Raw genomic sequence first — 12,666 nt, 5'->3', positions numbered from 1 at the left:
CTGCTATAATGCCTAACCTTCATTATTCAATGTCTAGTTAAGCACTTTAGTTGGTTGGCCATCCGTTTGTCTTTCTTTTTTGGAAATGACAACAATTTGGTTTCAGCAGAATTCAATCACATTTAATCACAGGTGTGTGCATTTCAACTAGCGAATTAGAACCGAATTACATTTGAAGTGTGCATTTTGAACTTGAATAGTTGTCTGTTTTTAATTGTAGTTTAATTGGATTTGGCATTGGTTCATTAAACAATCAGCTGCAAAAATATATATCCTGTAAATGTATATTTTATTCATATATACACTTTGTATAGCATTAGCTGCAGAGGTGTGTTTATAGTTTACAGGTTTTTATCTTCTACAGAACTTTCTAACTGTTTCGTAAAATAAAAAATAAAGAAAAAGTAAAAATTATATATTTGAAAATTAAGAATATGATGTCATGCTCTATCGTATACTTTTGAGTCATTTTTTGTTTTAGCTAGTCATGCACTTTATTTTAACTTGGGTGTTTTACTGCCACCTTGTGGACAATTTGCGAACAATCCACAGATATTTGTGCAAATACATTTACCACTGCAGATATTATTTGCATCATGGGTTCTCTAACAATATATAATTGAAACCACTGACCGGAAAGAAAGACAAGGAAATTAAGATTATTTTTTTACAAATTCATATTTTTCACACAAAAACAAATGTGTACAAAAAAGTTTAGCACCCTTGAAACAGAAAAAAAAAAAAAAAAGACTTGCCAGTAGAAACCCGTAGCAGCTTATTAGTTTCTGGTATAATTTTTCCTTTAAAAATATTACTAATAGTAATATGTCACATTGCAGTCTCTTTTTATTTCTTCATATAAGTTAAAAATGTCAGTATATCCATATAAAAGTGAAAAAATGCCCCATTAATACAAAACCTGGAAAAAAAAAATCTTCAACCTCTATACAACCACAACCCCCATCCCGTTTTTTTCTCAGTTGATGCAAATTAATGATCTCCTCTTGTTTCTGCTTCCCCCGTTTTGTTGAGGCAGTCTTTAAGTCCTTCTTTCAGCTCCACTAGCTGACTCGAGTGGTTGGAAATGGTCCCGTTCATCTGCGAGAGGTAACTGTTGGAGTGGCTCTCCAGCTCCGCCCGGATCCTCTCCAGGTCCTCTGCCAAGTCCCCCAGGTTTCCACAGAGCCCCTCTACCTGCGTCACTCGGCCGTCCACCAGGGTGACCTCCCTCTGCACCCCCAGCGCCGTGTTCTTGCAGCCCTGTACCTCTCCGTACAGCCGGTGCTTCAGGCCCTGCAGCTCCCCCTTCAGCTGGTGGAGCCGGCGCTCGCTGAGGCTCAGCTGGGAGGCTTGTCTCCCTACCAGCTGGTGGATACTCTGTACCTGGTCTGCTATCTTGAGCTCCTGCTGCTGCCAGGTGGAATTAGCGTGGCTCACCTCCCGAGAAAACAGGCTCACAGAGTCCCGCAGGCCCTTGAGGGTGCGGTTGACGGAGTTGACGTTGATCTTTAGGAGCGTGATCTCGCCCTGGATGGAGCCTTCCTCTTCCTCCCTCGCCAGCTTGGCCAAGATCTGCTGCAGCGTGCTGTTGAGCCGGTTCAAGAAGTCGGAGTGCACATCCAGTTGTCCAGACACTCTCTTCTCCGTGTCCCGGCACTCCTCCATCTCTGTGTGCAGCTTCTGCACATCCCCGGTGGCCTGTGTGCAGCCAGAGGAGCACAGGGTCTCCAGGTTAGACAGTTGCTTCTGCATGCCATCCAGCTCGCCCTCCATCCGCCTTCGAATGGCCTGCAGCTCTAGTGCAGGAACAGCCTGACCTTCAAGAAGAGCTGGGGAGGTGGCGTTACTGAGCTGCTCGACCGCGACGAGACGATCCTCCAGAACCTTCAACTTCTCATCCAGAATGTTCTTGAATCCATCCAGGCCAATAACCAAGCTCCCCTGCCCCTGGGGATCAGCACTGTCTTTCTCAGTAGAATTCAACCTGGCTTCTATATCTTCCAGACGTCCATCAATCGAAGTGACATCCCCATGCAATATGGACTGAATGTTTCTTAGTGATTCGGTCAGGTGCTTCACTGCTTCCTCCAGCAGCAGGACCCGGTTCGACAGGCTGGACACTTGGCCACAGCAGCTCTCTGTCAATGTCAGGCCCTGAATCTGTGCCTGCAGGTTTCCTAGCTCCTTCTTCAGGCCAGTCTCTGTTCCATCCAGAGTCTGCTGCATCTGCTGCTGCCCGGTGAGATGGTCCTGATGACACTGGCGCTGGATCTCCCCAATGCGGGTCTCACACTGAATCTCCAGCCCAGAGAAGCGCCTCTCGAAGCCGTCGAGGATCTCGGCCCGTATCCCTGCCAGCTTTGAATCCACAAGCTCCTCTATGGCAGTCTGGGAGATCACAGTAGAGGGTCTCCCTTTGGCAGAGTCCAGCAGGTGCTTCAGCTTCCCATCGTGGCCCAACACCGTGCCTTGGAGTTCGGTCAGCTCGTCTTTCACCGCCGTCACCCTCCCTGCCAGGTCCCCAAATCCAGGGAAATCCTCCCCTCCCGCCAGGCCATCGGGGGAGCCGGCAGGAAGGACTCCGAAGCCCACGCCGATGTCGGAGGGGCGAGGAGGGGTGTTGAGCAAGGAGCCCAGCATTTTGTTGGTGTCTTCACGCATGGACAGGCGCAGGCTGTCCTCCAGGCCAGTCACCATGCTGTTGAGCGAGTCGAAGCCCTGGGACAGCCGCCGCAGCTCCTCCTCCATTCGGTCCACGCGCTCCCCCAGGAGACCCTGGAACTTGTGAGCTGCAGGAGAGAAGGAAAGATCGGCCACATTAACCCTTTGGAAGACTGTCACTGTGGAAACCTAAGGGCAGTGGGGGCTGTGACACTGTATGCATGTTTTTTACAAATGTTTGGATGGATTGATATTATTATTATTCAAAAAGGAATACATTTAAAACAGGTTTGTATTCAAACTGAGGAGTCATTGTCTCCAATCACCAGTGTCTGAAAAGTGGTGGTGTTTAGAGTGGTTGCTGGGGCAACCCTGCCCATGTGACTGTCATATCCCCTCACCCCCACACTGTGTGACTCTCTTTTCCTGTCTTGCACAATATTTCTGCTGAGTAAAAACACATCTCCACTTGTGGTGCAGTGGAGTGGAAGTGAATGTCAGTCATCAACATGTCTGAAAGCTCTCTCTGTCATGAGCAATGACTCTGACTCACCATAGTGAGCTTTCGTGTGGCCAGGTGGCATGTGCCCCGTAGGGATGGGCTGTCCAACCGGGAAGGGCTTCATTGGCTCGAGGTGCCCAGTGGGGGGAGACTTGTGGTCGGGGTGTCCTCTGGGGTGTCCCCGGGGGTGCCCCTTGAAGCCCGGGGGAGTCATGGAGCCCTTGAAGGGAGGCATCATGTCCGGGAGAGACGTGGGACCCTCGTAGCAGCCCTCCCCTGAGAAGCCAGGGCAGCACCTCCACTCCAGCTCCGTCACTGTCTTGTAGCCAACCTTGTATTTGGGCTTGTAGAAAGTCCGATACCTGAGAAAGAATATGGTATAATCTCAGTTTCATGGAGCCAGTCCACTATATACCTCTGTTTTTCATTATTTTCTTTTTCTTTTTTTTTTTACATGATTTACATTATTTAGTTTTGACTTTTGTTCTTGTGATATATCAAATAAATGTAGTTTGAAAGGAGCACTTCCACAGTAATTTATGATTCTGGACTCGGCTACCATCAGACAACAACCAATTACATCCTGAAGAGGCAACTGCTCTGTACAAGCTTCACTCATGGAAAAACTTATAATTTTGTTAGTTTAGAAGGATATATAGAATATATTGAATTTTCCAATTGCTATTATTGTTCTATTTCACTGATATATTGTCTGTTGCACATCGTTATCTTGACACGAGAGGTCAGGGTCAGGGCAATTTATCTTGTGTCAAACTGGGATGAACTTCTAGAACCTTCGTTTTTTCAGTTTTTTTTATAAATTGTAGTAAGCAGCAGTTTTAACAACTGCTAAACTATGCCCTCTTCTGGTATTCCATTGTACTACATGTTCAGTTTTATATTAAATTGCAGTACTAGCAGTGTTGACAACTGCAATTCCTTTACAATCGCATTTGCATAGCCTATTTTGTTCATTTGTGATCAGTGAGACAGACACTCACTGATCCTCTACTTACATGACCACTGGGCATTTCTGCCCCCAGGCACACTTGGTGTATTCGGCCTTGACGTAGGTAGAAGTCCCATCCTGCATCGTGCATGTGATATTCCTCTGGACGACATATGCACAATAGTTTCTAAGAAAGAGAGAGAGAGAGAGAGAGTGAGAGAGAAGAGAGGAATTAAAAAACAGGAAGTCACCTTGTTGTCCTGCCAACATTCTGCCGGATTGGAAGTGTGTCCAGTGCAACAGAACCCGACTGCACAGCTGCGACAATGAGGAATTTGGAAACAGACGGAAAGCTGGATGAAAGAGGAATCCATTGCTTTTTTTGCTTCATGTTTCGTTCGTTTGTTTTACTCAAATGTAGCATCAAAACATCGGCTTTAAAACTCACCTGCTTCCAGTACACCACAAATATACCCTTTATCCTTAGATCAGTAATAGAAGTTGCAAAAACACTGGCAGACTGCGCCAACAGCTGAAAGCTTCATTTGCATGGAAAGTGACGAGGCAGGCGTGTGTTGAAGCACTCCTTCCCTTGTTTTTATCGGCCTCACAGTCAAAATGGTTACTAGGTGGGATATCATAGACATAACTCAATACACAGCACATAATTCAACACCATTGCCTATCCCAGCAGGAGATCTTCTTAAAGGGGAGCCAAAGACCGATGGACTTTGTGTAAAACTCATTCTCAGGAGAGGGGATCTTTAACAAGGTCTTTCTAACAGTTTTCTAAAGCAGACATAGTGCCTCAGAGTTGACACACTACAGGTTTGGTTAACAGAAACCAAATGTGCATTAAAACAGATTTTGGTGTTGTAATTTGTCCACACCTCCGTTCACAGCTAGAGAACATATTGACATCACATCTCAGTGGAGATCCACAGAGTGATAGAGTGAAGCTGCTATAAGGTGAACTGCACATTTGTAGACATGGCATAGCATGTCAAAGCCAATGAAAGCTACATATGAATGCTGTATGGGAACAATAATGGTATTTTAGTGATCGTTGAACTAATAATAATGGAATTAAAGTTGACTCGGCTCTTTCTGTTCAATAAGACTTTTGTTTTTCTTACAATGAAAATATGCCATGTGGGCGTACTGTTGTTAGTGCAGTATAAATACAACTATCTGGCCTCAAAGCTGCAGGTTTAAAGTTGGAAACAGACACAGGGATATAATGTTCCTTCCAGATCTGCACTGAAGAATCTCCATTTCGAATCCTATCTGCCATGGAAAATGAGTTAGTGGCTTTTACAAGCTGGCAGCTTTGTATCTGGCTAATAGAGACAGTGTTGGCAGTAATTACTTCAGTGCCCAGAAGTCTTTTCCTTCACATTTTATGAGGTATGTCAAGCCTATAAATCATGGGGGAAGCAGGATCACGGAGAGTTCGCCTGGGAAAGGCAACGAGGTTAGAGTTTCTAATGGGCCGTTTTCAGCATGCGGAGAAGATAGGAAGCTTGTAGGTTAATTGGCTGGATGAAATCACAATCACAGCTGGGTAAAATCAGCATCTCAAAAGCAAGACTGCTGTCACTGTCAGCCAATGAAGAAAGCTACGCTCGCTGCACTGAGACAGAAAACATGATATTATTCTTGAGCATACTGGTCATCTTTTGAAGAACTGATCCATATTTATTTGTGTGTCTCCCAGCAAATAAATGACGCCAACCAAATAGCAGTGGGGACCTTTCAAAGAATTCAAGATCAACATCAGTTATGTGCTATATGTTTTCAGCATATTACTTTCCGGACACCATTGTAATCAGTGTTAGATATGCACAAAGCAACCAATTTGGGAGTAGCAGCAGAGATTTTTTTTTTTTTTGTTGCTGTTGTTTTTGTCACTTGGAAATATAAGCAGCCTGTTTATGTGTTCATTGCGCAGCCCATTTCCACAGCGTTGCTGGAATACGGTATCACTTCGATGGAAGGCTATGAGAACGTCCCCTAAGAGGAACGGACTTCACCCAACTGGTCAGGTCAGCTGGAGGCTTGAGGAGAACCGCGATTTGGTCATCAGGTGCACATCTGGGAAAATTTATGAAAAATGTAAAGTTCCCAGCAAAAAGATCCAGATGTTATGAAAATAATCCCACTCCACTGCCTGCCTGTGTCATTTTTATTTCTTGAGATATTCAATCTGAACCTCACGTGTCTTTCCCCAGTCTCCGGCAAAAGGACAGGCATGAGACACCACTGGAGCGCAAGCACAGCCCTCTTCTCTTGTCCCCTGGGAGCAGTGTTGAGTTACAAAAACCGGCACAGGTTCAGATTCTGTGGGATGCATGCATTTTAAGTGGATATTGTTAATCACCAAAGAAAAGTAGGAATTGGCTTTTGAGTTATTTTCTTTTAGCATGGATGGCTTTTTTTTCTCCACAAAATATTCTTCTGCCACATCATCATCACTGAGTACCTGGCAATTTTACAAAAAGGACTGCACAGCCACTAGAATTTGAACATATTCCCCCCAGCTATTCACACATACTAAAACCTCTGGTAAGTCAGAGGTTTAAAAGCATACAAAACTATTCACATAGTGGCGTGCTAAGTTTGCAGCTCAGAAGCTACTTGCTGACCTATCATTACACTGCAAGTACAGCACATTCGCCTGCATAGCAGCTCTTTACAGTAAAAGGTATTTTGGGTTTCAAGAGCCAAATGTGGTTCTGAAGTCACATCTATCAGTCAATCAATTAGCCCATAGCAAATACTTTTAAGATGTGGCTCTTTTGGGTTCAGTTTGGTTTCAGTTTGAGTTTTCAGTTTGGCAAATCTTCCTTCCAAATCCTTCCCAAGATAAATATAATTAGAAGACGTCAGCCCTGGAACACAAAATATTTGCTACGTGGTAGAAATCAACCAAATTCAGGAAGACAAATCCTGGCCTCTACCTCGTTCAGAAATGACCTGATAATTAGGAAATTTGCTTTCTGCAATCCATCACATCTCTTTTTCAGTGACAGGAAATGAAGTAATGATGGTACAAGTTTAAAACACTCATTCAAAACCTCTACATACACCTAACATATATAATATTTGTACAAAATGACCCCAGAAAATAAACAAATAGATAAAGGGTCTAAGTTATGATAAGGGCTACTACAACAAGGCATGACTTCTCTTTTAATCCTGCAGATGCCCTCAGCTATTTCTGTCCAGCAAAAAGTAGTCCTTATCAGCGGGCCTGTGCTCATACTTCAGGACAAGTGCATTTTCAATCCATCTTAATGACACCGAGCAGGGATATTTGAGTTTATGCTGCTTTCATATCAAAGGCTTCCTGCAAACAAAGTGAGCGTGCTGCTCGCTGCTTTCAAAATATTTGCATTTTTTGGGTGAATACTTTTTTGGCAAGTCTGGTCCCACTATAAATATTTTCAGGATACCGTTACAGTTCGCATATGCCTCGGCTTCATCCCCGGAGGAAAAGAGAATTCCCTTTCAGATTCCCATATGGCGAATTTTGTTAAATATTATTGCAAGCCACTTTCTTCTTTTTTTTTCTCGTAATGAAATTGTATACGATGACTTTCAGGCAATTAAACCACGCGATCCTTTCACCTGTAGTCATGAGAAGCTGACCACAAGCTGACCTTCCTACAGATTTATTGTTGGGGGGAAAATAAATCCTCACTCTGCGGTTTCAGCAGCTTAGCAAATGATCTCAGCCGAGAGTCTCCTTTTAAGATTTTTCCTTTTTAATTTGGCTAATTCAAAATGATGAAATAAGCACCTGCACGAGTTGGAGCCTTTTGACTGCAGACAAAGTAACTATGATGTTACTGCAATGTCTTCTTCTCGAGTAACAGAAACTTCTCCTTTCACCTTGCATTGCTCCCACAATTCCTAGCAACTTTTGGTCCATATGGACAGTACAGGGTGTTGGGTACAGCACCGTACCTTATCAACCAGACCAAACATCTTGGGATACTATATTTATAAACATTCATTCACCTATTGCATTATATCTGGAATGAAGAGTTGCCATACAGATATTTCTGGGACATATAATAAATGTATAATTCAATGAATCTGAAAGATCTGCTCAAAAGGCACCTATCATATCTGCCACTAACCAACTGCAAACGAGACGTGCAGCATTCGCGTCATTATGAAGCTATTATCACATATCATGTCTGGAGGTCATGTATTACAGAAGAACTCTGCCAAATTAGACACGGTTTACCATGACATTGTAAGATTTCAGTATAAAGGCATAAAATGTAGAAATCCAGCAGGTATTGTCTGACGAAATCTGGGCCAGGACCAAATCAGCAAACTTAGTAAAACAACTCACTGGAATATCCTACAAAGTCTTCCAAAGGTTAATGCACTGTGGGAAAAGCAACCACATTTAAAACAGGGCTGTATCATGACACAAGGATGAACCTGTGTTGGGAAAGGGAGCAGAAGCATGTTGTAAGTAAATTTGTCATCTGCCCAACGTGTAACGCTCACAACATCAAGCTGTTTGTTGGAGTCAGCCCTGGAAGATACGTTTGTGACTTTGGTATCTGATTCCCAGATTTGCCGGGAGCTCAAAAATTCTTGGGGGAATAGAAAACGCTCCAGAAGACATGGAAGAATTCAGAAGATCGCTGAGTTTTGTATTTAGAGTGAAAAAATCTAAAAACCTGCAAGGCCAGAGTCACAATAAAAGCATCCCCCTGCAAACCAGGACAAGTTTACTTCATGCTTTATTCTTCATGATCAGCTGCAGTTACCATGCTACTGTATTTTAATATAAAACTAGAGTAATTTTACACCAGCTGTCCAACTTTATTGCAGTTATTATGTTCTGCAGGGATCCTTGAGTTGGAATTGCAGTGCAGTTGTCTTCCTTTGGGGAAATCATTGTTACTATAACCAAATAGCTCTTCCAGGCTCAACCCCAGTTTGAAGTCCAGTCTTTTGAGACATGCAGGGCTTTCAGAGCTCTGTGCCACCCAGGACTGATGCTGTGATCAAACCCAGACTCATGCATCTTGTATAAATCTACCTGGAACAAACAGAAGAGCTCAGATGCAGAAAACATTAAAAAAAAGATTACTGGCATCATATATTCTTCTCTGTTGCTTTTAAATTATGATCAAATCATATTTAATTTCTTATTAAGTTATCAATTCAAAACTGTTACTGGAGTGTGGAGCTGGGCAGGGGCTGAATGAATTAAAGCGTCAAATGCTTACAAAGCTGAACATTTTTTGGGGGGATAGTGTTGAGGCCACTCTGTAAAAAATGTGACTCAAACAAGATTAATTCAAAGCAGCAGGGGTTCATTTTGCAGCTCCTCAGTGGAAGCTACCTTCAAATAAAAACAGTGGCCAAAGTGCAAGTGCTCTCCCTCCCAACAAAGAAGAATGGATGGGCAAAAATCATCAAAGATGGGAAAACAGAGACTAATGATCTGTACTTTAGGGTGAAGCGAGAGTTTATTGTGGGGGCACGTCCGCTGCCTATACAGTACGGTGTGGCTTTTGTGATCATTGTCTGAGATGTCACTCCCAATAAGAACTTGCTCATAATGGTCTCTCACCGGGAACTGATTTTCTCAAAAGGGGGAACGGCTGTCAAATCACATGCTCCACTGCAGAGATGAAAAAGCGTCCTGTGTGAGGGAGACGATTCTGTTGAACTCGGCTACACGAATTCCCACTCAACTGACATTCATGCGAGACGAGAAACCCCTTTTCTAAATGGTCAAACTACTCAGCACCTGCCTGGTGTGATTAAAGCTTCTTCGACCTGGTAGTTTTTTTCTGCCATCAACCCACATTCAACACTAGTGGCTAATGAAGAGTTTACTTGTGCAATACTCACACTTTCCCTGACATTTTTATTTGCCTTTCGATTTCGATTAGCTTTTTTATGTGCAAACTGTGACACAGTCCTGAAACGTCATGTCCCCTCAGAGGCACTGCTCTGTTGTTACAGCCTCAACAGCTGTCGAAGATATTGCTTCCAGTTTGGATGTATCCCCCTAGTACTCTCCAGCAGAGGTGAGCTTTTGACCAACCCCCCCAATTTAAAAAACACTGAGTGCCACAGAAATACACTCAAAGAAGTCTGTGTTCAGGCAAGTTTTGAGTGTTATTGCCAATTGACTTCAGATTCCACTCAGGTCACGAAAGCTGTTTTAATCTGTTACTGCACTGCCCGTCAGCAAAATCAAATCTTGCCTGCAGACTTCTGACTGCAAAAGAAGGTATCCACCTGATTTTCCAATTTCCTTATTTACAACACTTGCTGTGAGTATAAATATATATATTAAGCTCTGGTGTTTAAATAACATGTTTCCAAGCTGGCCTCTGAAACGGTGTATTGCCACTGGCTGGACTTAAACTTCACTAAACTTTGCTGTGGTTTCAATGGCAAAAGAAAGCGTGTGCTGACATCACAGAGGGAGACACTCCAGCTTGTGTGGAAGAGCGATTCAATCCTATGTTATTTTGCACTGACATGAGCTGAAGCAGGCGTATTATCCTGGAAAGCAGCAGGTAGCATACAAACTGTCCAGAGAGATCAAACTCCAAAGGGAAAATGAGCAAAAGAAAAAAAGTTTTGTCTCTGTGACTTTGAACGTCTTTCCTTACATGCTTTTTATTTTTTCCTCCTGTGGAATCTCACTTAACTTATATTTACATGTATAGTGGTGTTGCATCATTACCTAATCAAAATAATCAGCCCACAACATTTCAAGAAATCAATAGGCATCTTCAATTTGAGAGAACAGGAGTTGCATGTGTTTTTTAAACTGTCAGTTATTCGTTAACAATCAGTCAAGCAGCACCTAGATTATATCAAGAATGACATTTTTTTTACACTTTTCTCTATATGATCCAGTCTTCATCATTTGTTATCCAAGCTTCCTAGGATATAAGAGTCCACTTTATTCTTAGTACACTGTGAGATATGTCCCTGATCATGTGGAAAAACATCTCACACACCTTTCAACCACCAACTGTTGCATCTGTTGCATTCCTCTCACCTGACATCCATGCCTGATTACATGTTTGCCAGCCTACTAGGAACAGGGAGCATTAAACTTTCCAACTTTCTGAATATTTAAGGATCGGCTTTACCTTCAAGATCTAACAGATGTCAGTCACACTCAGATTTCTTGTTTGTGATCAAGAAGGAAAAAACATAATGAGAATACTTACTTGTGTCGGCTCATCGGTTTGCCTGGAGTGAAATGAGGGTTTGGCCCAGATTTGTAAAGGTTGTATCTGTAAGGGCTTCCATAGAAGGTCCCTTTGGCATCAGCTAGAGATAAGAAAACTCCAAACAGGAATGGGTGGAGAACCACCTGTGAAAATGCCAGCTTCATTTCTGCACAGCTAGTGTTGTCAAACAGAAAAAATAAAAAGCTTGCACGACAATATAAAACAAAAAATGAATGAATTAAAAACAAAATCAGTGTCAAGTTTCCACTTGAAAGTCCTCCTTTTAATTGGTAAAAGAGCAGGTCCTCAAAATCCTGGTTTTGTCCCAAGGCTTTGAAGTTGAGCAGTTGAGATTTCAGACTGACATTAAGGGAATTTGCAGCTGAAACATCTGTACCATAACATCTCCTCCTTTTCTTGGACTTGGAAGGATGCTTTCAGAAATATATATATAGAGAGAAAGGGAGACACAGAGAGAGAGAGAGAGAGAGAGATAGAGAGAGAGAAGTCAGGGCAGAGACAGAGGGGAAAAAGGGAGAGAAAGTATGAGAGACAGTAGGAGAGCTACTGCATGCACTACACTTCTTGATGCTGACCTGCTAACTAGGCTTTCTGAGCCAGCTCTGCTTCCCTCTGAACTACAGCCTGCTGGTATCTCTTCAAGGAGGCAGGCTGCCGGGGCAGGATTTGCATATCCCGCCCAACTGCAGCCTTGAAATGCTATACCCAGGGACACCAGAGGGAAATAAATCCTCTCTCCAATCGGAATTTGAGGGAAACCTCATAAACCAACCAAAACCTTGGTGGCAGGCTCCCTTCTCCTCCCCTCAATCGTTCCAGTGACCGGACATCAAAGAAAGCTGGGAGAATTCCCCGGCACTGTGTACCCGAGTGGACCACTGATGGAGAGACAAAAAGCGGTGTCTAACCCCACACAAATACCCCCAGTCCTCCTGCACAACATATGCTAACCCCCCTCACTGCAAATCTTAAGAGCAGTGTTCAACATTAATCTACTGGTACAGAAAATAAAGTGTGTCTCTGTTTGTGCATCTGTATCTCGATCAATCTTTATATCTGTCTGTAGGATGTATGCTGCCACAATTCTTAAGTATTCTGCTTGATGCAGCTATTGTTAGGATTTAAAATTGGATAGGTGGTCTCTTACTGATGCAATACAAAGAGTCAGGTGTCAAGTATTTCCATTTTGCACTGTTAAAGCAGTATCACTGCTTAGAATAAAGAGTTGGAACATATTCAACAGTGGGAAATTTAACTCTTATTGTGCTTATTGTCAGTTTGTTTATTGTTTGTTTATT

General features: G+C 43.0%; 1 protein-coding gene across 1 annotated transcript; it reads right to left on the bottom strand.

Moving 5' to 3' along the window:
• Window positions 1-659: 659 nt before the first annotated feature.
• On the bottom strand, window positions 660-11,976 carry emilin3b (elastin microfibril interfacer 3b). The gene is made up of 4 exons (XM_066702400.1): window positions 11,345-11,976; window positions 4,180-4,299; window positions 3,215-3,525; window positions 660-2,789 (listed from the first exon to the last, which is right to left on the bottom strand). Exons 1-4 carry the CDS (start codon window positions 11,509-11,511, stop codon window positions 991-993), a joined length of 2,397 nt encoding a protein of 798 aa, XP_066558497.1. The 5' UTR covers window positions 11,512-11,976; the 3' UTR covers window positions 660-990.
• Window positions 11,977-12,666: the final 690 nt, after the last annotated feature.

This window comes from Amia ocellicauda, chromosome 4 (genome assembly GCF_036373705.1).
Source record: "Amia ocellicauda isolate fAmiCal2 chromosome 4, fAmiCal2.hap1, whole genome shotgun sequence".
Taxonomy (NCBI): Eukaryota; Metazoa; Chordata; class Actinopteri; order Amiiformes; family Amiidae; genus Amia; species Amia ocellicauda.
The sequence above is the reverse complement of the archived record's forward strand: the minus strand, read 5'-3'. Positions and strand labels throughout refer to the sequence as shown.